The sequence below is a fragment of the Rhinatrema bivittatum genome, chromosome 3 (genome assembly GCF_901001135.1).
Source record: "Rhinatrema bivittatum chromosome 3, aRhiBiv1.1, whole genome shotgun sequence".
Classification (NCBI taxonomy): domain Eukaryota; kingdom Metazoa; phylum Chordata; class Amphibia; order Gymnophiona; family Rhinatrematidae; genus Rhinatrema; species Rhinatrema bivittatum.
In genome coordinates this window covers 233,028,527-233,054,296 of record NC_042617.1, presented here as the reverse complement: position 1 = coordinate 233,054,296, position 25,770 = coordinate 233,028,527, and the positions used below count along the sequence as shown (strand labels likewise).

Here is a 25,770-nt window from a genome sequence, read left to right as displayed (position 1 = left end):
GGGTGGGGGGATGCCGGTGAGAGAGAATGTGTGTGTGAGAGAAGAGAGGGGGTGTGGGGGAGTGCGAGAGAGCTTGGTAAATAAACTTTGCCAGCCCTGGCTTTAGCAAATGTGCCTCCACGTCCCTTGCCCTGGGTGAAAATAATTTAGTTTTTCCTTTCCAGCTAAAGCTTCCATTGAAGAGCATATGTGCCAATAAAAAGGCTCGCTGCCCGGGCATAGAACGGGTACAGTTGCTAGTATAAAATAAAGATAAAGAAATACCATCTTTCGTAGTGGTACCTCAGGCAAATATTTCACCAATTTATTATATACATCTACTACAGTTACATACCTTGCCCTGAAATAGCATAGTATGAAAGTCCTACAAAGGATCATCAGAGTATCACAGCTCTGATGCTGACCTCTCTGACTTTCATAACATGTGCACAGATTACAAGTTAAAATACTTTTACATCTACTAAAAATTCAGTGTCACTATGTTCAAAGAAATCTGCGTTCATTGCAGGTATTCATTCTGCCAAAAACTGGACACTAAAAATTGTTCCTGTGGTATTTTCACCAAAATGGATAGTATCTAACTACACTTTCTCAAAATGGTAACAATAAGTGTACAGAAAGTGCCCAAGATCTGTAAGAAACCAGCATGTCACTAGATTTTTAATGAGAGAGAAGCAAGTTTGCTTACCGTAAACAGTGTTTCCGTAGATAGTAGGATGAATTAGCCATGCTGTCATGGGATCTGTCAATCAGGTCCGGGAAGCGGAGCTTTACCAAGCAGAGATTAGATTTTATCTCTCTGCAGCTGCGCGTGTCTTCCAGCGCAGGAAAGTAACAGATTCTCCTCAGTCTGTGATTAAGCTGTAGTGTAGTCGAAGAGACGGCGACTGCCAGGGAGGTTGGGACTCCGATGACAGCATGGCTAATTCATCCTGCTATCTACGGAAACACCATTTACGGTAAGCAAACTTGCTTTTTCCCCGTTGATAGTAGGGCTGAATTAGCCATGCTGTCATCGGAGTCCCAAGCTCCCGATCACTTTTTTTTTTTTTTTACGTGATCAGTAACAGTGTGGCAGTCACCAATAAATTTATCTGCAAGTTCTGCTCGGAGATTGTTCATAACCCTTGGGTTTCGTAAATCTCGAGATGTGCTCCCCATCTCTTGCGAGACACATCTGTGGTTAAGACTGCGTTGTGAGGAAGGGGACTGAATAATGCTCCCTTGGAAAGGGTGGAGTCTAGGAGCCACCACGTTATGTCCTGTTTCATCTCGTAGGTCAACGATAACTTCTGTGTCAATGGCTGAGAGTGTTGTTTCCATTGACGTTTTAGTCCCCATTGCAGGTGTCTCATGTGTAGCCTGGTGTTGGGAACTGTGAAAATAGCCGCCGCCATGTGGCCTAGGACTACTAGAACTTGTCTCGCCGAAGGTCTTTGAGTATGGTTCAACATATGGAGAAGTTGACGCAAATGTGTTATTCTCTCGGTTGTGAGGTATGCCCGGTTGCGAGTGGTGTCCAGGCATGCTCCTATAAACTGTAATGTTTGTGTTGGTTTCAGATGTGATTTCTGAAAATTGATCACTAGTCCCAACTCCTGTAAGCACTGTATCACTCGTCGGAGGTGGTCGATCAAGACATCCAGAGTCGAGGCGATTATCAGCCAATCATCCAGATATGGAAAGATGGTTATTCCCTGTTGTCTGAGGTGAGCCACCACCACAACCATGCACTTGGTGAAAACAACCCTGGGTGCAGCCGATAGTCCAAAGGGGATGCTTGTAGCGAAAGTCCAAAGGGGATGCTTGTAGCGATAGTCCAAAGGGGATGCTTGTAGCAAAAGCATACGTATCACCAAGAGGATGGATGGATTGGAATATGTGTGTAGGCATCCTTCAGATCGATGGAACATATCCAGTCATTGGGTTGAATCAGAGGTAGGATCGATTTCAACGAGACCATTTTGAATTTCTCTTTGGTGAGGAATTTGTTCAATTCTCTCAGATCTAGTATGGGAGGAAGGCCACCCGACTTTTTGGGTATGAGGAAGTATGGTGAATAAAACCCCGCCTGTTGGGTTTTCAGGGAAATCCGTCGAATGGCCTGTTTGCGAAGCAAAGCAATTTCCTCCCCCAGTTGTGGTTGGAAGCTTTGATTCTTTAGAGTGGAAAGGTGAGGTAGTACGGGTTTTTTGGTAAATTGGAGTTGTTAACCATGTCGTACTATCTCTAAAACCCATTGATCGGATGTTATTCTCTCCCAGACTGCCCAGCAAGAATGGATACTGCCAGGTGGTGCTTGATGTCGTGGTGGTGGCTGGGTTATTAAAATGATGGCGGGCGGGGGCGCTGTCTGCCACGCTAGAAAATGGCAGCTTGTAACTGAGGCTCCGAGCACAGCACAATTAGCCTCGTCAATTTACCATATAAAATTCACTCGGAATCGGCGACTTAAGACGGGGACTGTAACAGCAAGCAGGGCGAAGTTGATTCGCAAGGGCGAACGAGCGGATAGGGCCGAAGAGAGTACGGTCAGCCGCGGTAAAGATTCGGGCGGCCTGCCTCCCCGTTCGCCATTTTGTCGCGTGTGAATGCCAGCGCACTCAACGAAGCGGGAGAAACTTGGGCACACATACCTGCCCAACACAGCGGAAACCCCAGATCTCTGCCCGGAGTACAATCGCTGCGGCAGAAGGTAGCTCACGGCACCTGAGGCACGCTACGGAGAAAGACTCTAGGTAGGAGCTCCCCCGCCCGCCATTTTGCTCCACGCGGCGGTGATACACCTCCAAGGCAGGGTGGGTGTGGTGGCCGGCACTTGGAGGGGGCTGAGGGAGTGCATCAGAAAGGCAAGTTTGATTAAAAGCCACAAGATCCCTGGGAGATACTTCTCTGCCTACTACTGCATTAATTAGTACAGGGGGAAGGATAAGAGGCCAGGAGTTGGAGATTGAACACTTCCTCGGGCCGCCTTCCTGCTCACCCCTTCGGTTACCCCTTCACAGCAGGGGAACTCAGTCGCTGCCCATACTGCCGGTTAAGAAGCTAAGAAGCTACGGAACATTTGAGTTTTACAACATACATTGTGCATCTGGTTTTTGCTGACGGCTTCGGGTAAGAGGGGAGCTGCGGAGAGAGAGGTGAGGAAGGACTGCACAGCGAATGCAGGTGTCACGCGGCACACAGAGCAAAAGGGAGCTAAAGGGGGCAGTGGACTGCAGGGTACCCCGGTCCTCGGGTACTCACAGTTGGAAGACAAATAAATAAACAGCTAAAGAAGGGGGGCGCTGTTGGCCACGTGACTGGATGGCTGCGTGAGCAAGGGGATCTCGTCCCGCTCCTCCTTGAGGACTAACTAACGCTTTAAAATAATGTGCAAACCGCGATCCTAATAACTCCATCGAAATGCCTGAATAATGCTGAGTAAATACATCCCAATTGCATGTAACTAAAAGCAGCTCTTTGAGAGACGGGAAGGCTGCGGTTCTCCCGTTCGCCATTTTGAAGGTCCTCTGTTGCTGTGAAGCTGCTGCCGTGGTGCTATAGGGCCTGCCGGCTCCTATATTTTTGTGCAGAGAAAGCACAAAATAAATGAGTTCGCGGAAAGGTGCCAACAGCGATCGGGGAAGTGGAGAGGCATCCCTTGACCAGACGATACCCCCAGAGGTACACACCGCAGAGGAGCGCAGTAGCGCCACGGGGCAACGAGATGCAGCACAGGTGGGCTTCAAGGAGGACTTGGCCCTGATACCGATTTATTCAAGTATGTGGCGTCACGCTGGGGTCTGCCTCTCAGTTTTTTTTTTTATTAAAACGGGGCCTATGCAGCCTTAAACAGTGCAAGCGCTGATACCAGAAGACCTTGTGGCAATAGCAGTAAGGAGGCAGAAATCCAAGGGAGGAGGTTCGTGGCCTCGCTTCAACTTTATTCCAGGGAAGCACCTTTGAATTGTGGTAGTCCAGACTCACTAGCTTATTGCTGAATCCCGTACCAAAGCGGGGCTGCCTGCAGTTGGGGATAGTAAAACGGTGCTGAGTAGGAAAGGTGGGAGCACTCGCACCAGTGGAGAGGCTGGGCCCTGATCTTCCCCTCACTTATAGCGGAGTTGATCTGACACTACACAACCTGGTAATATTTTGGGGGTCTACCTTCCATTAAGCTGATGGCAGCCAGGAAAAAAAGTGATTTACAAAAGTTCTCATTTACCAAAGTGGCGGCTGAGATGCGACAATCAGGGATGGACATAACAGAAGGAACTGAGGGGAGTGGAGGGGGAGGCTCTGATTCTGAGGCGCCGATACTATCCCCACAAACAGCTAGGGAAGGGGCGCCATCCCTTTCCGATTTACCAACAAAGGACACGATGAGAGATTGGTTTATAGAACTTCGAGCGGACATGAAGCAGAATAAAGAGGAACTGCTACACTCCTTTTCTGAATTGAGAGAGGATTTTATGGCGTTGGGACGAAGGGTCGATGATTTAGATGTTCAGGTGGAAAGCCATGAGGCAGTGCTGCAGACCCTAACTCAGAAAACAACCGAAACTCATACTGAACTGCTTGTTCTGCAAGATAAGCTGGAAGATATGGAAAACCGATCGCGGAGAATGAACATCCGACTGCGAGGGATACCTGAATTGGCAGACTTTAGAGACAGCATGGAGACTGCAAAATCGTTTTGTACCTTTCTTCTTGAACAGGGAGAGGAGGGAGTGGCATCCACGGAAAGAGATTCAGCACAAGACTCCCTTACAATAGAAAGAGCACACAGGGCATTAGGAGTTCGCAGAGATAATAAGCCGAGAGATATCATCATAAATTTCAATAGCTACCTGCAAAAGGAAAACATTCTGGCAGTGGCCCGTAAGAAGAAGCAGTGGACTTGGAGAAACACTACAGTATCGGTTTATCAGGACTTGGCAGCTAGTACGTTAAAAAAGCGATATGAATTGAAAAGTGTTACAGCAGCTCTACGTGCGGCAGACATAAGATACAGATGGAATTTTCCTTTTTCATTGTCTTTTCAAAAGGATGGGACGACATATCGTTTGAAAACCATGAAGGAAGCCACTGAGGTTTTTCGACAGGCGCATCTGGAGCCCCCTCAGTCTATTTTGGAAGAAACAGTCACAAAGAATCGGGGGGCTGCGTCTTCAAGTTGGATGCGAGTAGAACGTCCAAAGAGGAAAACAGCTGCCAGAGTTTCATCATTGATGGACAAGGCAATGATGCAGGACTAAATGGACTGATCCAGATTAGTCGGAGGTTATAGGAGTCCTTTAAATGGGAGTGTTATTGCATAGTTATTACAAGTTTATCAATTGAGATGCAGCGGACTGATAGTAGTTTCAGGCAATGGGAAAAAAAAAAAAAAAGGGGGTTATGCACATACTTGAAAACATACATACAAGCGAGGTGGAGGAGAGGAGGAGCGGGAGGGGGGGTGGCCATCCGGTCTGAGGTACGCCCGCACATGCAGACCCGGGCGGGAAAAATCCCGGTTTGCGTCCCTATGAAAGGTGTAGGCCCATTTGGGGTCCGGGGGATAGATGAGGGAGTGGGGGTGGTGGTGGGGGTGGGGTGGGGAGATTCTAGGGAGGGGAGGGTGGAGACGGTGGGGTTCGAAAATGAGCTGGCTGATGGCTTCTTGAGCCGTTCCATTCAATGTATTCCTTGTCTTTTTATGGGAACGTTCCAGTATGAGAGTGTACGAAAGCGAGGGAAGATATGTACGGGGGCCTTAGCTGGGAAGGCCTTCGTGTGGGTTGCACAATTCGCTAATCTATGTTGTTTCTTTTGTCAGCTCCATGCCTAGCACGCTAACTCGCATAGTCTCCTGGAATGAATGCGGCATACATACCCCGATTAAGAGAAGCAAGATTCTACAGACGTTAAAGCGTACAGGGACTGACATTGGATTTTTACAAGAGACACACCTTACGGATATCGAACACAATAAATTAGCTGGAGGTTGGGTAGGGGGGGTTTACTATGCCTCGGCTACTACTCGATCAGCGGGGGTAGCGATTTTGGTTAATAAATTCTTGCCATATCAAATTCAGAAGGAGATTAAGGATCCGGAGGGCCGGTTTCTTATATTGATTGGGGAATTATACGCTAAACCTTTAATATTATGTAACTTGTATGCCCCGAATACTTTTAGCCAAAAATTTTTTCAAGAAGTGTACCAACACCTCCTTCCATATATCTCAGATAATATCATTATGGGAGGAGATTTTAATATGATTCAAGACGCTCTGTTAGACGCCTCACAGAATAGGCGCAGAGAGTATGGAATGGGAAGAGGACCTGCTCACTTAGTGAAAAACTTGCATTTAGTAGATCCGTGGCGTACTTTGCATCCCGGGGAAAAAACTTTTACTCATCTGTCTCGGGCACATGCCACATATTCCCGTATAGATTTTTTTCTAACTAGCTCCCATATGTTTCCTACGATACAAGAGACGGGTATTGAGGATATCTTAATTTCAGATCATGCCCCTGTTTGGCTAGATGTGCAGGCTGGGCGTCCTGAACAAGGAGCTCGGCTGTGGAGATATCCCTACTACCTGGCTGAAGATAAGCACTTTAATGAATACTTAACAAAACGGTGGGCGGATTATGAATCCTTAAACCAGGCACATATTGAGCAGCCAGTATTATTTTGGTATACCGCTAAAGCGGTCCTCCGGGGGGATATTATCGCATATGTGGCACATCGGCGGAAGAGTTTGAATAAGCAAGTCTTATTGTTGACTGAGCAATTACGCAGGGCCCGGATTTGTTTGGTCCATTCGCACACGAGACAAAATAGAGATAACTACCTATCGGTGCAAAATACGTTAAATTCAGTACTGCACCAGAGAGCAAAAAAAAGTATGTTATATTATCAACATCGGCTGTATCAGCATAGTAATAAGGCGGGTAAATTAATGACGCATTTGATTAGATCTGCGAGAGCGACTCGGTTTGTTACGGGACTAAAGAATGAGAATGGGCACGTGGAAACAAACACACGTACTATACTGCGCCTCTTTCGAAATTTTTATCAGCAATTATATAAGACGGAGGGTTGGTCGGAAGAGGCATGCAGACAGTTTTGTGAGTCTCTCCCGATTCCTATTCTCACAGAAGAGCAAAAAATGACTTTAAATATGCCAATTTCAGAGGAGGAAGTCCGGAGGACTATTTATAAATCCAAACGCTTGAAGACCCCGGGACCAGATGGTCTCTCGGCAGAATTTTATAAGGGCTTGCTTGACAGAGTGACGGGACCTTTAACTTCGCTTTTTTCCTCTTTAATCCGCCAGGGCAATTTTCCACCCCAGATGAATGCAGCCCATATCACTCTTATTCCGAAACCGGGAAGGGACCCATTACAGCCAGATGCATACCGTCCTATATCTTTGTTGAATTATGACCAAAAGTTGTTAGCTAAAATTTTGGCAGATCGTCTTGCAGTGGTTTTGCCCTCTCTTGTGGGATCCCATCAGGTGGGCTTTGTTCGAAAGCGATATGCCCTCTCAAATCTTAGACGGATTTTAGTGGCAATGGAAATATGTCGTTTTATGAATACTCCCTATTTGGCTATTAGCTTTGACGCCGAAAAGGCCTTTGATAGGGTGGAGTGGAGTTACCTGTTTTATATTCTGAGGCACATGGGTTTTGAGGGCTTGTTTTATGAGGCAGTGCAATTATTATATGAGGATCCACAGGCAACTATTTTGGCTAATGGAGATAGGTCAGAAATGTTCCCTATCAGGAGAGGCACTCGTCAAGGATGTCCTTTATCTCCGCTTCTTTTTCTCTTGCAATTAGAACCTCTGTTGCTTACCATACAGAGGACACCTGGTATTCGGGGAGTGCGATTCGATAGAGAAATCTTTAAATGTGCAGCCTTTGCGGATGACCTTTTGGTATTTTTGACTGATCCCGTTCGGTCTTTGGGCTCTTTGCTCAATGCGATGGGCTCCTTTGGAATCTTTTCGGGATTCCGCTTGAACGAGCATAAATCCTCTGCACTGGCCTTTCCAGACGCGCTCTTTCCCATTGCAATGGGCTACAGATTCCTTTCGCTATTTGGGGGTGAGAGTACCGGTAGACCCTTCTCTGGTTTACAAAGCTAATGTGCCGAGTCTAATCCGATACACACAAGATACACTTGCTATGTGGCAAAACTTTCCTTTATCCCTGTGTGGCAGGGTAAACCTATTTAAAATGGTTATACTACCCAAGTGGTTATATTTATTTCAAACCCTTCCTCTCCATTTGAAACGGAGGGATGCGTTTTTATTAGATAGTTGCGTGCGGAAATTTCTGTGGAGGGGAGGTAAGGCGAGAATCCCTTTGCTCTGGCTGCAACAAAGGTGGGGGTTGGGAGGCCTGGGGGTCCCGAACCTGGCATTGTACGCTGTGGCATGTAATATGCGTATTATACGGGATTGGTTACTTGGTACTTCTTCCCATACTAGTTTTATGGCGGAAAGTGCCCTTCTTTACCCGGTTCATGTTAGCTATGCGCTCCAAGTAGAACCAGCAAAAATCCCCCCCATGCTAACTCAGTCTAAGGTGGTATTGCCGATACGGCAGGCCTGGGTTACTCTGACAAAAACACTTCAAATACCTAGAGTCAGTGCATATCTACTGCCAGTTCATGGGAACACTGATTTCTTACCAGGGATCACCTCTCCACAGTTTCAGGCATGGAAAAAGGTGGGAATTAAATATTTGGGGCATTTGCTTACAGAACAAGGGAACCTGATGTCCTTTTCCGAAATGCAGGAAAGTTATGGGAGGGGAGTGATTACTGTATTCCCTTATCTACAAATTAAACACTATGTTAAGACCATCCCTATGACATTTAAGCTAAGCTCGACTTTTCGGAAATTGGAGACCTTGTTGAACCTCTCTAGCAATAAAGCACCTTCCTTATCATATTACTATCAACAATTACAACGCTTGAAAAGGGTAGAGATGTATTCCATATTGGCGAAAAGATGGAATGCAGATGGGGAGTTTGTGGTCACAGCCTCCATATTGCGTACCTGTTACGGTCGGATTGCCAGGATCTCGTATAATGTGTACTATAGAGAATTGCAGTACAAATTTTTGGGAAGGGCATATATTTCACCACAGATGGCAAAAAGACAACATATTGCAATATCAGGTTCCTGCTTGCGGTGTCGCAAGGAGAGAGCTACTTTGGCTCATGCTTTTTGGGCCTGTCCCATGGTCCAGGCTTTTTGGACCCAGATTGCACACTATTTAGCTACTATCTTACATGTATCTATTCCGATTGCGCCCTTGTGGATCTTATTTGGGTGCATACCCCCGTTGAGAATACGAGATCCTGGCACTAGGTTATTTCTGCAGAAAGCTAGTGTGGTTGGGAAGCGAGTGATTCTCATGACTTGGAGAAGTGCTGAATCCCCTTCTTTTTGGGCATGGAGGAATCTTTTCTATACAATGATGCAGATGGAACAGATGTCCGTTCGGCAAGCCCCAGCACAATGTAAGCGATTTCTTAGTGTTTGGGAACCATATATTCAGTCTCTTCCTCATGCTGCCCGAAGTCGGATTCTTAATGACTGTATGTAGTCAATTTGGGTGTGATATGGGAGTTTCCTTCTCAGTCTTATGGGTTGGGACTGGAAGGTTTTTCTTTTTTTTTCTGGCCTGCGACTGGAATACAGGGATGTGTATCTAACTGGAGGGGACTGGAGCAGGGGAGAGGTTCAGAAGTTTATTCAGCTAAGCTCACTGATGTGGTAATGTTTACTGTGGTTGAGATAAATAAATGTTCACTTCATGCGGTGGGTAATTAAAGTACGGTTATCAACCACACCTAAGCGGGTGGAGGGGATGGGGGGGGGGGGGGGGAGAAAGTTGGGAATCCATTAGGATAATTTCAGGGTTTCATTTTGTGGGCTTTAGCAAGATTTATTCATAGTTGATTGTTTATAGTTGTAGGTGGTGTAAGACCATTATATAACTTGCCTGGAGGGCCTAGTTATTGAGCCCTCTTACAAGGGGAGAGGTCATATGTTGTGTTTCAAGAAAGCAAAGTTGGTTGTGATGCTTATGCCATTGTTCAATGCCTACATGTACTGTATATGTTGGTTTCTCAATAAAAAACAAATAAAATATAAAAAAAAAAAAAAAAAAAAAAAAATGATGGCGTTGTTTTACTGCAGCAGCCGGTTGTTGTGTCTGCTGTCTCTGGTTACGTGGTTTACCTCTACTTTGGATTGGGTTTTGCTGTTGCGGCGTAGGACGTTGGTAAGATGGATACGTCTGTGTACGAAAGGATTGATAAGACCTGTAAGGTCTATGGACATAGGACTGTCTACAAATAGATCCCACATAATGACGCGTGGTCGAGAAGTGAGGTTGTGATGTTAAGGATTGGACTGCTAGAGCTTCCTCTTTTAAATTTGCCCACTGTATCCTGAAAGCGTTCTCCAAACAGGTCGTCTCCTGTACATGGGAGGTTCGTTAGTTTCTCGTGTAAATCTTCCCGTATGGTACTGGAACGTAACCATGCCATCCTTCGGGCAGCGATGGCTGTTCCAGACGCCCTAGAAGATGTTTCAAATCCCTCATATATCGACCGCAGAAGGTGTCGAGAACATTCTTCCAGGTCATGGAGAGGCGGTGGTATCTGATCTGCCGTCAAGAAGAGCATACCTTTTGTGGCTTGTATGCACTCGTATAGGTATTGTACCATATAAAATTGATGGTGCATAATGCGGGCATTCAACATTGAGTTGTGGTATATCTTCCTGCCAAACTCATCTAAATATCGGTTATCTTTGCCTGGTGGATATGAGGTATGCGACTTTGCTTTTTTGAATCTTTGCATCTCAGACTCTACCACAACTGAAGCAAGTGGTAATTGTGGGATTGAGTAAGGTGATGTTTTCCACATACGAAATGTTATATCCATTTTCCTTGAAACCGACAGAGAGTAAGATGTTTCCCAAGATTTCTGTAAGACGGTACTGTAGGAGTTCTTGTGATGGAAGAGATGTTGGTTCTCCTGGAGCATCGAAAATTTTTAGGAGACAAAAGGTTTCTGATCTAGGGTCTGTCTCCTTTTGGACTTCCAGGTGTAATATCGTACCCAATTTTTCTAAAAATCTTGGGTATGTAAGGTCCTCTGGAGGGGAGTATGGTTCCTGTGGTTGTTCCTGTGGGTCTGATGGGAATCCGGTAGATGATGATGGGGATGTTTGTGGAGACAAGGAATCGATATGTATATGTTGTTTCTGAATTGGTGAAAATGGTCGTTTTGTTAATGGGGATGTCGGAGGCTCCACCGACGGTTCTCTGGAAGCATGTGTACTGTGTTCTGGGGAACTCACAGATAGCTCGTTAGACATCTTAAAGGATGATTGAAGAGTTTCATAAAGTTAACGATTGCGACAACTGAAAAAAATGCCTCTTTTGTGTGAGGAGGCATTGTTGGACGACCAGATTGTTTTGGTAACTCACATGCTTTAGGTTGCCCCGGAGGCATTTGAAGGGAGGTACTTGGAACGTTATATTTCCTCCCCATTTTGCCGTTTGTGGCCCTAACAGAATTACCTGAGGATGTAGATGCATTTGAAGAAGTGATTTGTATTATTTCTCTATGAGATAAGGCCTTTGCACTTTCTGCGTGAGATGACCTAGAAGTAGAAGGACTCACTTCCCATGTTTCACTCGTTTTTGAAGCCTTTTTGTGGTGTGAATGATGTGAATGCCTATGGTGATGGCGTGACAATGATCCTGTGTGGATCCTACGTCCCGACGTTGACCGTCTTCTACGTTTTGTTTTCAACCCTGTGGAAGTGGATCTCGAAGAGCATGAAGGACTCGAGCGATTTGATGTTATATCTGGAGAGGTGGAATGAGATACCTCTGTGAACTCATATTGTCGTTTTAACCCATGTGGTATTGAATGAGATTGGTGTTTAGACTTTTGAGATGCTTTCTGTGGTGCCTCTTGCAGCGCCGTAACCGTCAGGGGTTCAATGTAATGTCTAGGCGTCAGGCTCCTCAATGCCCTATGATGTTGTGATCCATTGTGCGCAGACGTCTCCGACGCCATGCACGCAGACGTCTCCGGCGCCGTGTGTGTGGATGTGTTTGGCGCTTTGTGCACAGAAGTTTTGTGCACCAATGATGTTTTGGGCACAGAAGTTATGAGCGCCAACAATGTTTTGGGCGCAGAAGTATCCTTAGGCGCCAATAATTCAGGCTCTCGATCCTGTTGGATCCGATGGCCTATGTCGTCGCAGGCAGTCCTTACCTCCAAGCCTGGGGGGTTGAGGGTCCCACAACGACACTCATTTTTGAACTGGAGCCGTTGTCATTGAGGGGCCAGGTGAAGAATGAGCCTTCGACGGCTCCGATAAACTGAATAGTTCCCGCATCCAATAAGCCCACTGTTTTTGGGCTCTCGGGGACATTCGGGCACAGAATTCACGTTTTTTTTTAAATTGTGTTCTGGTCCCAGGCATCGGTAACATCGGTCATGGCCATCTGTGACAGACATTACCTTGACACAGGTACAGGGTTTGAACCCCGATTTCTTAGACATTTTAAGAAAATAATAAAAATGCTGAGGAGAAGTCAGCTCCGCGTGCGATCCCACACGCGGAAAGAACAGACTGAGGAGAATCTGTTACTTTCCTGCGCAGCCGCAGAGCTAAAATCTAATCTCTGCTTGGTAAAGCTCCGCCTCCCGGACCTGATTGACAGATCCCATGACAGCATGGCTAATTCAGCCCTGCTATCAACGGGAAAGAAAAGATCCTATTATTCTATACTTCATTTCTACTATAAATACACATCATGTTCATATACTCACAGATTTCCCTCTTGGCAGGTTCCCCTCACATGCCTGTTTGGAAAGGTCCTGCCGTCCAATCAAGAGGCTGACAGCTTCTGGCCAATCAGAAGCAGGCTGCTCTCGGCACTGATAGATAGCATGTCTGACAGGAAGAGCAACACCGAACGGCAGAGACTCCAGATCTCTTAAAGTAAAACCTCACATTGAAAAGTGGGAGGAAAGGAGAAAAATATAGAATTCATTACTTTTCTTTAACCATTTTTATTTACACGACAGAAGGAAGGGGCCAAACTGATGGCTTACTGGCAAGTACATTGCACTGCTATGCAGAGGATGTGGGAGCTTACTCCTTGGGCTGGCTAGGGATGCTGCAGAGGCACTGTTCACAACCCCTAGAGAGAGGCAGTCTCAGCCATCACTCAACAGCAACATCTGCAGGCCAAACTCAGGAACATTAGTTGGATTTCAAAGGCAATCACAGTTTGTGACCCCTGGTTGAAGATTTTCACTGCAATGACTGGGCACAATTGGAAGGAAGATATAAAAAAAGGGGGGAAAAAAACTGGATATTTGTGAATGAAGGTTCATGGGTATTGTAGTCCAATAAAGGCTGGCTCCACTTGAGATGGATGCCCAAAGGAAGAGTAGGAAACTGTTGGACCAACAAAAAAATGAGACTGTTCAAAAGTGGTTTTCCCAATTAAGAAATATTCTGTAGAAAGTCTATTAAAAAACATCTCTCTTACCTACATTACTCATCCAAATAACTAACTTTTCAGTCAGACTGGGAACAGATGTGCAAGGTCTAAAACTGAACCTGGGAAGGAAAAAGAAGCACATCAATGCTAGCGATAAGCATGCTACAGTAACTGGTCAATATAGATTATACATTATTCACACCAATTACCTTGCATTATCTTGGTCTGTTTGTTGTTTTCTTTGACCTGACAAACAAATATAGTTAAAATGTAGCATGGTATCTAGTATTGGTAGCTTTTTAAATTAGGTTCCTAATCTAAATTTATACTATGCTTTTTGTCATTGCATGTTTTGCTTCTACTATTCATTGCTTTGAGCCTGTAAGTTAAACAATGTTGAGATTACTTACCTGATAATCTCGTTTTCCTTAGTGTAGACAGATGGACTCAGAACAAATGCGTATAGTGTGCTCGTGCTAGCAGTTGGAGACGGATCTGACGTCAACACGGGTACATATACCCCCACAGGAAGTGAAGCTCTTCAGTAATCTTCCTTGCAAAAGCTGTTATGGATATATGTGTACTGACGCCCAATGAAATAGTGAAAACAGGATTCCCCTGACTGATTGATAGTAGCTGGAGACCGCCAGCATTCCCAACCGGAAGGCGTCGACACCTGATAGAGTGGACGCACTCATGTAAGAAGTGATAAGGCTTACCTTGAATCGGTGAAACCAATGTATACAGGCAGCTGGGTGGGATGCTGAGTCCATCTGTCTACACTAAGGAAAAGGAGATTATCAGGTAAGTAATCTCAACATTTCCTGTCGTGTAGCCAGATGGACTCAGAACAAATGGGATGTACAAAAGCTTTACTCCCGGACTGGGCGGGAGGCTGCCTGAGGACCGTGTAAAACTGCCCTTGCGAATGCTGTGTCCTCCCTGGCCTGGTCATCCAGATGGTAGAACCTGGAGAAGGTGTGGAGGGAGGACCACATCGCCGCTTTACATATTTCTGCAGGCGACAGCATCCTAGATTCCTCCCAAGATGCTGCTTGGGCTCTGGTAGAATGAGCCTTGACTTGTAGAGGCGGTGACTTCCCGGCCTCCACGTAGGCCGCTCTGATGACTTCTTTAATCCAGCGGGCGATGGTGGGCCGAGAGGCTGCTTCTCCTTGTTTCTTCCCTCTGTGAAGGACGAACAGATGGTCAGTCTTTCGAACCATTTCTGTCATTTCCAGATATCTGGGCAGCAATCTGCCAATGTCGAGATGGCGTAGCAAACGCCCTTCTTCTGATTTCTTCAGGCCTGCCGTAGTTGGCAAGGATATGGTCTGGTTGAGGTGAAATCGTGAGACTACCTTAGGCAAGAAGGATGGAACTGTGCGAAGATGGATAGCCTCAGGAGTGAGTCTGAGAAAAGGATCCCGGCAAGACAGTGCTTTTAGCTCCGAGATGCGGCGTGCTGAACATACAGCCAGCAAGAACACCATCTTCAAAGTGAGAGAACGTAGAGACAGGCCCCGGAGGGGTCGGAAGGTGGATCTCGCGAGGAAATCCAAAACTAAATTGAGGTTCCACAAAGGCACTGGCCACTTCAGTGGCGGACGAATGTGCTTGACTCCTTTCAGGAAGCAAGAAACATCTGGATGCTTGGCAATGGTCTTGCCATCCCTCCTGGGACCATAGCAAAACAGTGCAGCCACCTGAACCTTGATGGAGCTGAGGGAGAGACCCTTCTGAAGTCCATCCTGCAGGAAATTCAAAACCATAGGGATGGTAGCCGCATGTGGATTGGTGCCATGAGTATCGCACCAGGCTTCAAACACTCCAAATCCTGACGTAGGTGAGGGATGTGGAGAACTTGCGGGCTCGGAGGAGTGTGTCTATCACTGGCTCAGAGTAACCTCTCTTCTTCAGTCTAGCCCTCTCAATGGCCAGACCGTAAGAGAGAATTGAGCCGGATCCTCGAAGGATGGGACCTTGACGGAGCAGGTCCCTGAGCGGAGGCAGGGGAAGGGGCTCCCCTGCTAGTAGTCTTCTCATGTCCGCGTACCAGGGTCTTCTTGGCCAGTCTGGTGCCACCAGAAGAACTAGGCCCCGGTACTTCTGAATCTTGTGGATAAGGGCACCCAGCAGGGGCCATGGAGGAAAGGCGTATAGCAGGGCCCCTGGAGACCATGGCTGAACCAGGGCGTCGATCCCCTGAGAGAACGGAGCTCGCCTGTGGCTGAAGTATTTGGGTACTTGAGCATTGGACCTGTCCGCTAGTAGGTCCATGTCCGGAATCCCCCAGTGATCCACAATCATCTGGAAAGCTGTGGGGGCAGCTGCCACTCTCCCGGATTTAGGCTTTCTCTGCTGAGGAAGTCTGCCGTCGTGTTGTCCCTTCCGGCAATGTGGACGGCGGAGATGACCTGAAGATTCGCCTCTGCCCAAGCCATCAGCAGGGCTATCTCGAGGGACACCTGTTGGCTTCTGGTTCCGCCCTGTCGGTTGATGTATGCCACCGTGGTGGCGTTGTCTGACATCACTCTGACTGCTCTGCTCCTCAGTCTGTGAGCAAATTTCAGGCAGGCTAACCGGACTGCCTGTGCCTCTAGTCGGTTGATGTTCCACCCCGACTCTTCTCTGTTCCACCGCCCTTGGGCTGTGAGGTCTTTGCAGTGTGCTCCCCATCCGCTCAGGCTGGCATCTGTGGTGAGCAGAGTCCACGTGGGGGAGGACATCTTGGACCCCCTGCTCGTGTGGTTGGACTGCAACCTCCACCGTAGCTGAGTCCGCACTCTGGCTGGTAGAGGTAGATGCATAGAGTAATGTCGGAAGCGGGGGCTCCATCGAGAGAGCAGGGAGCATTGTAGAGGTCTCATATGGGCCCTCGCCCAGGGTACCACTTCCAGAGTGGATGCCATGAGACCGAGAACCTGCAAGTAATCCCAAGCTGTGGGTCGACTGGCTCCCATCAAGGACCGGAGACGCGTCTGAAGTTTTAATCTTCTCTTGGTGGTGAGACTGACTGTGTCTGCCTGGGTGTCGAACTGGACTCCCAGATATTCCAAAGATTGGGAAGGCTGTAGGCAACTCTTGCTGAGGTTGACAACCCATCCCAGGCTTTCCAGAAGGGCGATCACTCTGTTGGTTGCCTGATGGCTCTCCTCTCGCGATTTCGCCCTGATCAGCCAATCGTCTAGGTAGGGATGGACAAGGATTCCTTCCAGTCTGAGCGCCGCTGCTACCACTACAATCACCTTGGTGAAGGTCCGCGGCGATGTGGCCAGCCCGAAGGGCAAAGCCCGAAACTGGAAGTGGCGTCCTAGCACCTTGAAGCGTAGGTAGCGCTGATGATCCTGATGAATCGGGATATGCAGGTAGGCTTCTGATAGATCTAAGGCCGTGAGGAATTCTCCTGGCTGTACTGCGTTCTTGACTGAGCGCAGAGTTTCCATGCGAAACCTCGGGACCCGTAAGTATTGGTTGACGGACTTGAGGTCCAGGACGGGCCGAAAGGTGCCCCCTTTCTTGGGTACCATGAAATAAATGGAATAATGCCCAGAATTCATTTCCCGTGCAGGTACCGGGACTATGGCTTTCAGGGACAGGAGCCTCGCCAGGGTAGCTTCCAATGCTGCCTTCTTCTGGATCGGACACGAGGATTCCACAAACCTGTCCGGAGGGAGATGATGGAAGTCCAGAAAGTAACCCTCTCGGATGATGGCGAGGACCCACTGGTCCGACGTAATCTCGACCCATCTGGGGTAGAAGAGGGTTAACCTGCCCCCTATGGCCCCGTCCCCCAGACGGATCAGCTGAATCTCACTGGGAGGCGCGGCCGGGACCTGAGCCCGAGCCGGCTCCTCTCTTCTGCTGCTTGGTCCGAAAGGACTGGTTCCTGGCCTGAGGACGAGGTGCCTGGTAGCGACCCCTATAGGGATTGAAGCGTGAAGGACTTTCGCCTCTGGAGGGCCTTGGAAAGGCGCGCTGGTTCCTTTTGAACCTGTCTTCTGGCAGTCGAGGTATGGGAGAATCACCCCATGTGCTGGCCAGTTTATCAAGGTCGCTGCCAAACAGGAAGGACCCCTTAAAGGGCATTCTGGTGAGGCGTGTCTTCGAAGGAGCATCAGCAGACCAATTCCGTATCCAGAGCTGCCTCCTGGTAGCCACAGAAGATGAGATCCCCTTAGCTGTTGTACGGACTAGGTCGGATGCGGCATCCGTGAGGAACGAGAGAGAGGACTCCATGTCCGCTGCCGGAGCATTGTTCCTAACCTGTGACAAACAGGAGCGCGTCACCACTGTGCAGCAGGTTGCGATTCGCAAAGACAGAGCTGCCACCACAAATATCTGTTTCAGGATGGCGTCCAGTCGCCTGTCATGAGCCTCCCTGATGGCCGCCCCCCCCCTCAACTGGAATGGTAGTGTGCTTGACCACAGCGCTAACTAAGGTGTCCACCTGAGGGCATGCCAGCATCTCCTTGATAGCTGGATCCAGGGGGTACATGCCTATCAGGCCCCGCCCCCTTTGAATGAGGCCACCGGTGCAGCCCATTCCAGATCTATCAGTTGCTGTGCAGCTTGCAAGAAGGGAAAATGGCGGGCTGAAGGACGAAGACCTTCCAGCAGAGGGTTCTGTGTAGGTGGCACCGCAGAGCTGGGCCCCGAAATATCCAACTCCGCCAGGCACTGAGATATTAGGTCGGAGAGATCTTCCTTGGGAAAGAACCGCCTCATGGTTCGATATGGCTCCATCCCTGAGGGAAGTTCCCCCTCCTCGGAGGGTTCTGAGTCGGTCTCCGAGACATCAGGGTCCACCTGAACCGGACTGCCCGGAGGCGGTGCACGATAAGGGCGCGAAGGTCCAGGGGCAGGGTCCACTGGAGCAGCAGCAGGAGCAGCAGCCCCTGTAACAGTAGGGCCTGAACGGGAAGCTGATTGCATCTGTACAAAGGCATGGATCCCCTTAAAGAGATCCACCCATGAAATGGAGGTGGACTCAAGTCGCCTAGGTACCAGATCCCCCGGGATTCCCGGCTGTTCGAGACTGCCTGCGAGATCCGGGGTGGCCCCTGGAGAACTATCCACAAACCTTGGTTGAGACTGGTCCTGGCCCGAGGCTCCTACTGCCTCCTCACATTGGGCACAAAGGGAGTCTGGCTCCTCACTGTGCGTGGCTCTGAGCTGGCATGCTGAGCAGAGGCCGTGAGCTTTCACGCCGGATTCAGGAGGCGCCGCCGCCTGGGACACCGGGGCATTCGATTGGTCCATTGCGCTAAAGTAATATGCGGCAGCAATATGCGCTTAATACAATAGGCGCTCAATACAATATGTGCTCAACAATATGCACTCAATACTAAGCGGCAGCTATATACGCTTAATACAATATGCGCTCAATAATATGCGGTCAGCAATATACGCTAAACAGAATATGCGCTCAATAATATGCGGTCAACATTATACGCTAAACAGAATATGCACTCAATAATATGCAGTCAGCAGTATGCGCTCAATACAGGCGCCTATCATGGGCGCTCAATACCTGAACCGGGCCAACAAAATGGCGACCACCGCGGCGTGCCGCATACAGGCAACGCCGCCAATCCTAGACTTCGGAGACCAAAAGTAAAAGTTGTGCGCCTTACCTGATCCTCGGCGCTTCCCGGCTAGAACCCGGGCGGTCTCCGGCTGCGGGGGAGAGGGGAAGTACCGTCACCACCGCGCTTGAGGAATGCACCCGCTGCCTCCCAGGTCCACGCTGGGACCGAGGCGCCTCTTAGCCCGCAGGCTTGGTCCTTGCCGCGATTCGGCCACCGGACCGAGGCCTAAACCTCCAAGGGAGCACGGAACTCACCCCGGGAAGCTCAACTGGGGGAGGGACCAGTGGTATCACCACAGGAGCACGGGGCTCGATGTTCCTGTAAAGATTTTAGAAGTAGAAAAGTAGAAGTAGATTGGAAACACGCTCAGCGAGCGTGCAGGCTCTCCAAACTGCTTTGGAGACGGAAATTACTGAAGAGCTTCACTTCCTGTGGGGGTATATGTACCCGTGCTGACGTCAGATCCGTCTCCAACTGCTAGCACGAGCACACTATACCATTTGTTCTGAGTCCATCTGGCTACACGACAGGAAATAAATTATGTTTAAATAAATAAAATGACAGAACTGAACTAGTTGTTGGGTCTGTCTGGTAGGTTACAAGTATTGTAATAATTACAAATGCAAGTGAAACACAAGCCTGTCTGGCAGGCTGTGCATGAGACCAGAGGTTCAGACAACAGCTATCCTAGTACTGGTAGATATTTAGATTATTATAAAGCTTTGTGGTTAGACATGAGAAGAAGAGGTGCTGGGTGTAAACTGAGAGGAGAATCTTGTCTGCTCATCTTCCCAAGATGGGAAAGTACAATAAGGAAAATGATAAAATATATCTTAGAATGAGAACAATATCTTAAAAACGGTCACTTTATGACTGGCAGCAGGGATACATCCTTAGCGGCACAGACAATTAACTGGACTGAATGGATGGGTCAATTGGTCTTTTTCAGCCGCCGACGGTGTACTAAGAAACATTGCTCCTTCCATTACAACTGCAGTATTACAGCACAAAATTTTCATAAATATAAGGAAGACAACTAATGCCCCCTTCCAAAAAAAGCTCCCAACAATATGGCACATTATACACTATTAAGTCATGACAACCAAGAGAACTGTACACTGTGTCTAACAGATCAGTAAAGGAATACGAGTTTGCAGTCTGCCATGCTGTTAAAATGAATGGGGATCCTAAAGAAATGTTTTCCACTCAAGAGAAACAACTTACCTGCAGTTATTTTTGACAGATACTTTGGTGCTTCGCTGGATATAGCTTTGTCATCACCAAGTATGTACAAGGCAAAGCTCTGCACAAGAAAACAAAGGCTAAGTTTATAATTATGGGCTAGAGTTGGCAATCAATATTTCCCATCCATCTGGGCTTTCTGCTCTATTAACTAGGACTACACTGAAAAACTGTGATAGTACTCTCCAGAAATAAAAAGGTGCCTTGTAATGAAGTGATAAAACAAGAAAAATGAAGAATCTCACTCTGTAGGTATCTCAATCACGCAGTATTGTATATTTTATTCAGAGAAGCCAATCTCTTATGGTTGGTTGTCTTGTTTCAGTTATAGGCTTGTCTCCCTCTCTCTTTTCTAACTGAAACTCATCTATAATCAATATCCCACAGTAATGGCAGATCATGGGAACAGAGAAAAAGGCTGACATGAACTGCAAGCCTTTGTCTATTTAAGGACAGCTAATTTTTGAAAAAAAAGGGCCATCAGATTATCAGGGACACATCTCTCTCTCCCTTTGTTGATTTACCTTTTACTTATTAAAAAGCACAGCTCCTTTGTAATATACAAACTTGTGACACACTTGTGTCTTAGATAATACCTGCCTTTGTGTCTATTTTATTCTACTACTACATCTGCCTCTAGAGAGAGGACCTAGGTCAGTACTGCAGGGTCTTCTGTACCCTGGATCGTCTAAGACTGGAGATCCTGCAGAGGCGTGTTTAGTGTCTCTGGGGGGGAGGGAATCATGGTCATTAATATCCTACAGGGCCAAATTCAAAACCTGACTCAGATCTTCAAGCCCTAAGAGGAAACTGATCTAGTTATCTTAAGAATAGATTGTCTTCCTACACATCTGCCAGACCTCTTTGGTCTTCCCACGGAACCTCCATAGAGAGATCAAAAGATTCTCATGCCCAAGAGCTCCAAATACATGGCTACCTCCAATTCAGAAAGCGGGTGCAAGCCAGGCTTTTACAACAAGCCTTTAAAGGCCACACTCACAATGATCACTTTTAGTGGTTGCTACCACTAACTTCAAACTCCTCCCTAGTACTGGAAGTTCTTCAAATTTACTGCTAAGATGTGGTCTGTTCACTCCAATTTACATCTTTATTTATGCTACTGTGAACTTTTCAGTTAGTAAGATGGTACCTGGTTAGTCAAGTTTAAACCTTTATTAACCTACCTATACAAGATTTAGGGTTACGAACAGGTCAGGTCTATTTTCCCAGGCTAGCCACAATGAATATTCATCAAATACATCTTCATACATTCGGTACCAGAATCCAGATAACTTACATATTTTTGTTACCCAGAAAACCAGGCCTATTTATGGCCCTTGAGAAATCCAACACTAACTGTACCATGGGAGATGGGGGGTGGGGAGGGTGGGAGTGTAGAGAACAAATTCTGGTCTACAAGAGTCACAAAAAGGCCTGGTTTTCAGAACCCCCACAATAAATATGCATGAGATAAATCTGCATACAATGATGGCCGTGCATGCAAATCTATCCCATGCGCATTCATTATGGATATCCTAAAAATCAGGCTTATTTGTGGCTCTTAAAGATCAGAACTGGTCACCCCTGAACTATATCCACAAAACTGATGACTTTTGAATTGGTTAATAAATGAATTATTCTCTGCTCCTTCCTTGATAGCTTTTCATTTAAATATTTATTTTATATTTATGAACAGCTTTACTGATTTAAAAATTTGCCCAAAGCAATGTACAAAATTAATACATACAATAATTCAATCAGAAACATATACATAAGGATCCAAGATGGCTGACTGATTGAGGACGCCGTGCAGATCTCCCTTGGGTTAGTTTTCTTTGAATTCTTTTCCTGCTAACTATTGCCTAAATGGGTAGAAAGAGAAAACCGAGGACAGGGCCATTCCCCACAGCCCCTTCATCGCAATCTCTGTCGGGCCCGGTGGATTCCCATGTCGTGAGAAGCAGCTCTCTATGTCAGGTATTCAGCCGCTGGAGAGAACGGGAGGGGAATTTGAGCTCCCAGGCTCATTGTCACCCTTAAGCCCAACTGAAGGAACACCACCCGGCAATCCAGCATTGGAGAAAGGCTCCCGAGAAACACAGGGAACATCGGCGAACCTAGAGGTGGGATGGGCTGTTTCAGTGGAGAGTGACCAGGACCTTAATCTCTCTACCGCTCGTTCAGTATGTGATCTTGGACCTTTGGATGCCGAGAGTATGCGGGACAGTAGACACGGAGGCGGCACAGGATCTGTTCAAGGTATCGTGAGTGAATTTTTTTCAACTCCTGTTTCACTACTCTCGACTCAGAGACCTGTGATTTCTCTGTGGTTTTGTTTTACAACTTTCTCCCTTGACCTCACAGTATGAGAACTTAGAAAATAAAGTCTCTGGTTTAACTAATACTACTGCTGACTTAGAGTAACAATGTTCATCACTTCAGGTTCAAATAAACTCAATTCAGTAATCCCAAACATTATTGATCAAAGAAAACAACTGTATGGCTTTAAAGATTGAAAATCTGGAAAACTCTGTGAAGAGTAAACATCTCAGGTTTATAAATTTTCCTAAGTTGCTTTTAATATATCCTAAAAAGATGTTTAGGAGATACCTATTGGAAATTTTGCAAGTTCCTGAAAATGCAATTCCACCTGTTTCCAGAATTTATTATCTACCACAATTCAAGAGGTCTGGGAATGATCAACATGGAAAACAAATGGAGGCTTTGGTTCCGGTTGAAGGGCCTAGCATGGATATTTCTACAATGCTTGAAACATCAGTCTCTGAGATTGCAGTTTCTGCTACACTCATTGTTACATTAGCTCTAGAGCCAGACAAAGACTAGTTGCTGAAACTTTTTTTCGCCATAGGTCAGAATCCTTTCTATGGTTTAAAGTAAAAGTATTCCCGGATGTCTCCAGGCAGACCCAGAAGAGATTAAAGCAATTTCTTTTACTGCGTTCTAGGGTTCAACAAGCGGGGGTCCTTTTATTCCTTAAATTTCCTTGCAAGTGCATGGTAAAATACCAGAATAATTCATATTTTTTTTATGACCCGCCCCAGTTGACCCAATTCCTAATAGGTAAAGTACCTTCTGCTGAACACTTAGTTGACCCCCCCAGTCATAACAGTCTCACAAATGTTCCCTACATTGTAATAACTGTTTCTAAGATCTATTTCTCACTGTTTTTCTTTTTTTCCTGGGGTTGTGGATTGGTGTTCCTCCCCAATTGAGGACTGGATTGTAAATTGAAAGTATAAGAATACGTATTGATTGGTGGTTTACTGCCTTTTTTCTTGATTTGTTAATTTTCCATTTCAATTTTCGTTTTCTATCAAGATTGTCTTGTATAATTTTGAAATAGCATAAATTAAAAATGAAAAAAAAAAAACCACATACATAAAAATAAAAACAATAAGTAAAATAGCAATGACAAATTAGCAAAATTAATAAAATAAAATACCATAATGCAGGACCCATCGCCTACTTTTCTCTATACTCAACCCAGACCACGTACTGCAACACTTAAGATGTTAAAGGATTGGATCATAAACCAAGTATTTAACTTTATTTTAAACTTTTTGAGGTCAATTTCCTCTTTCAATTCAAGGGAGGGCTCATTCCACAAAACAGGAATGCTGCCGCCAAATGATCTTTTCAACAATTTTGATTGAGGAAAGCATTTTACTGATACATTTGCAATAGAAATGTATTTAATTAGTTATTTAAAACTTTATGTAATGCTTACTGATATTACTAAGTGATTTACAATAAAAACATTCACAATTCAAGATCAATGAAAAATAAAAGAAAGATAAATTTTAAAAAGCAAGTTTGCTTACCGTAAACGGTGTTTTCCATAGATAGCAGGGAATTTAGCCATGCATGACGGGTGACATCATCATAGATGTCACGAAGGCGGAGCTTACTCTCTTAGCTCGAAGAGCTTTGAAGTGCGCATGACCTCGGCTTCCTGCGCTCCTCGAGCTTTCCCTCAGTTGGTTTTCCAAGCTAAGTGCTGGTGTAGGTGTTGCCATGATGGTTAGCTTTCCAGGGAGGTGGGAGGGAATGCATGGCTAAATTCCCTGCTATCTACGTAAAACACCATTTATGGTAAGCAAACTTGCTTTTTCCGTTGATAAGCAGGGCATTTAGCCATGCATGATGGGAGTCCCAAGCTCATAGGTTGCCGAGATGATAGTGCAATATAAAAAACAAAATTATTATTATTATTTTTTTTTTTTTTTTGCAACCTATGGAATGTGGACAGCCATTAAGGCTTTGAAACAGTTTGTAGAATTGCAGAGCCTAATGAGAAATCTGATGCAGATTGCTGATCAAGGCAGTAGCCTGAAGTAAATGTGTGAATGGAAAACCAGGTTGCTGCCCTGCAAATATCTTGGATAGGTACCCCCTGGATATGTGCAATGGAAGCTGCAGTTGCTCTGATTTGGTGAGCTTTAACTGGAATGGGCAGAGGTATCTATTTTTTAGAATAGCAGTATTGGATACAAGTGGTAAGCCAATTAGAAAGCGTCCTTTTTGATACTGACTGACCTGGATTGTTCGGGTTAAAGGAAACAAATAATTAAGAGGAATGTCTGATTGGCTCAGTTCTGTTCTTGTAATAGGCTAAAGTTCTCTTATTGTCCAAAGTATGAAGAAGTTTTTGTCGATTGTCAAGAGTGTGGTTTTGGGCAAAAAACTGGTAGGGAGATTGTTTCGTTCAAGTGAAAAGCAGATACCACCTTTGGTAGAAAGGAAGGGCGAGTTCGTAATATCACCTTATCATGGTGAAATTGTAGATATGGAAAATTTATTATTAGTGCTTGTAGTTCACTTATTCTTCTCGCAGAAGTGATGGCTACTAAGAAAAGAACTTTCCAGGTTAGGAATTTTGGTAAAGAGGATGACATGGGTTCAAAGGGTGGATTCATCAATGCTTCGAGGACTAGATTAATATCCGATGGAACCACTGGTTTTTTAATGGGCAGGTGTAGGAGAAGCAAGACCTTCATAAATTTGGAAATTAAAGGATGAGATGAGATGGAGCAGCCATTATCTGTGACATGATAAGCCGCTATAGCATTGAGGTGAACTCTGATGGATGTTACTGCTAGTTCTGAAAGGGACAAACTGTGCAGGTAGGTTAATAGTGATCTTGGAGGACAAGAAAGGGGTTAGATTCTTTGAAGGTTGCACCAATTCAAATACCTTTTCCATTTGAAAGCATAATTTCGTCTGGTGGAAGGTTTTCTTGATGCAATAAGAACATCTGTTATGTTTGGGGAGAGATTTATTTATTTATTTATTTATTGTTTTTGTTATACTGAGTTTCATGATAGGCATCACATCAACCCGGTTTACAAATAACAAGGAGTGTAAAGCATAACGTAACGTAAAA

At 46.1% G+C, this 25,770-nt stretch overlaps 1 protein-coding gene across 1 annotated transcript in view; it reads right to left on the bottom strand.

Annotated features, from left to right (window-relative positions):
• Positions 1 to 25,770, bottom strand: part of ANAPC1 (anaphase promoting complex subunit 1) — a 540,434-nt gene that overhangs the window by 411,868 nt on the left and 102,796 nt on the right. Inside the window, exons 6-9 of the mRNA XM_029596802.1 lie at positions 20,349 to 20,427; positions 13,743 to 13,779; positions 13,582 to 13,652; positions 12,854 to 13,032 (exon numbers count right to left, since the gene is read on the bottom strand). Of these exons, the coding sequence (XP_029452662.1) occupies positions 12,854 to 13,032; positions 13,582 to 13,652; positions 13,743 to 13,779; positions 20,349 to 20,427 (366 nt within the window). The remainder of the gene's footprint in view (positions 1 to 12,853; positions 13,033 to 13,581; positions 13,653 to 13,742; positions 13,780 to 20,348; positions 20,428 to 25,770) is intronic.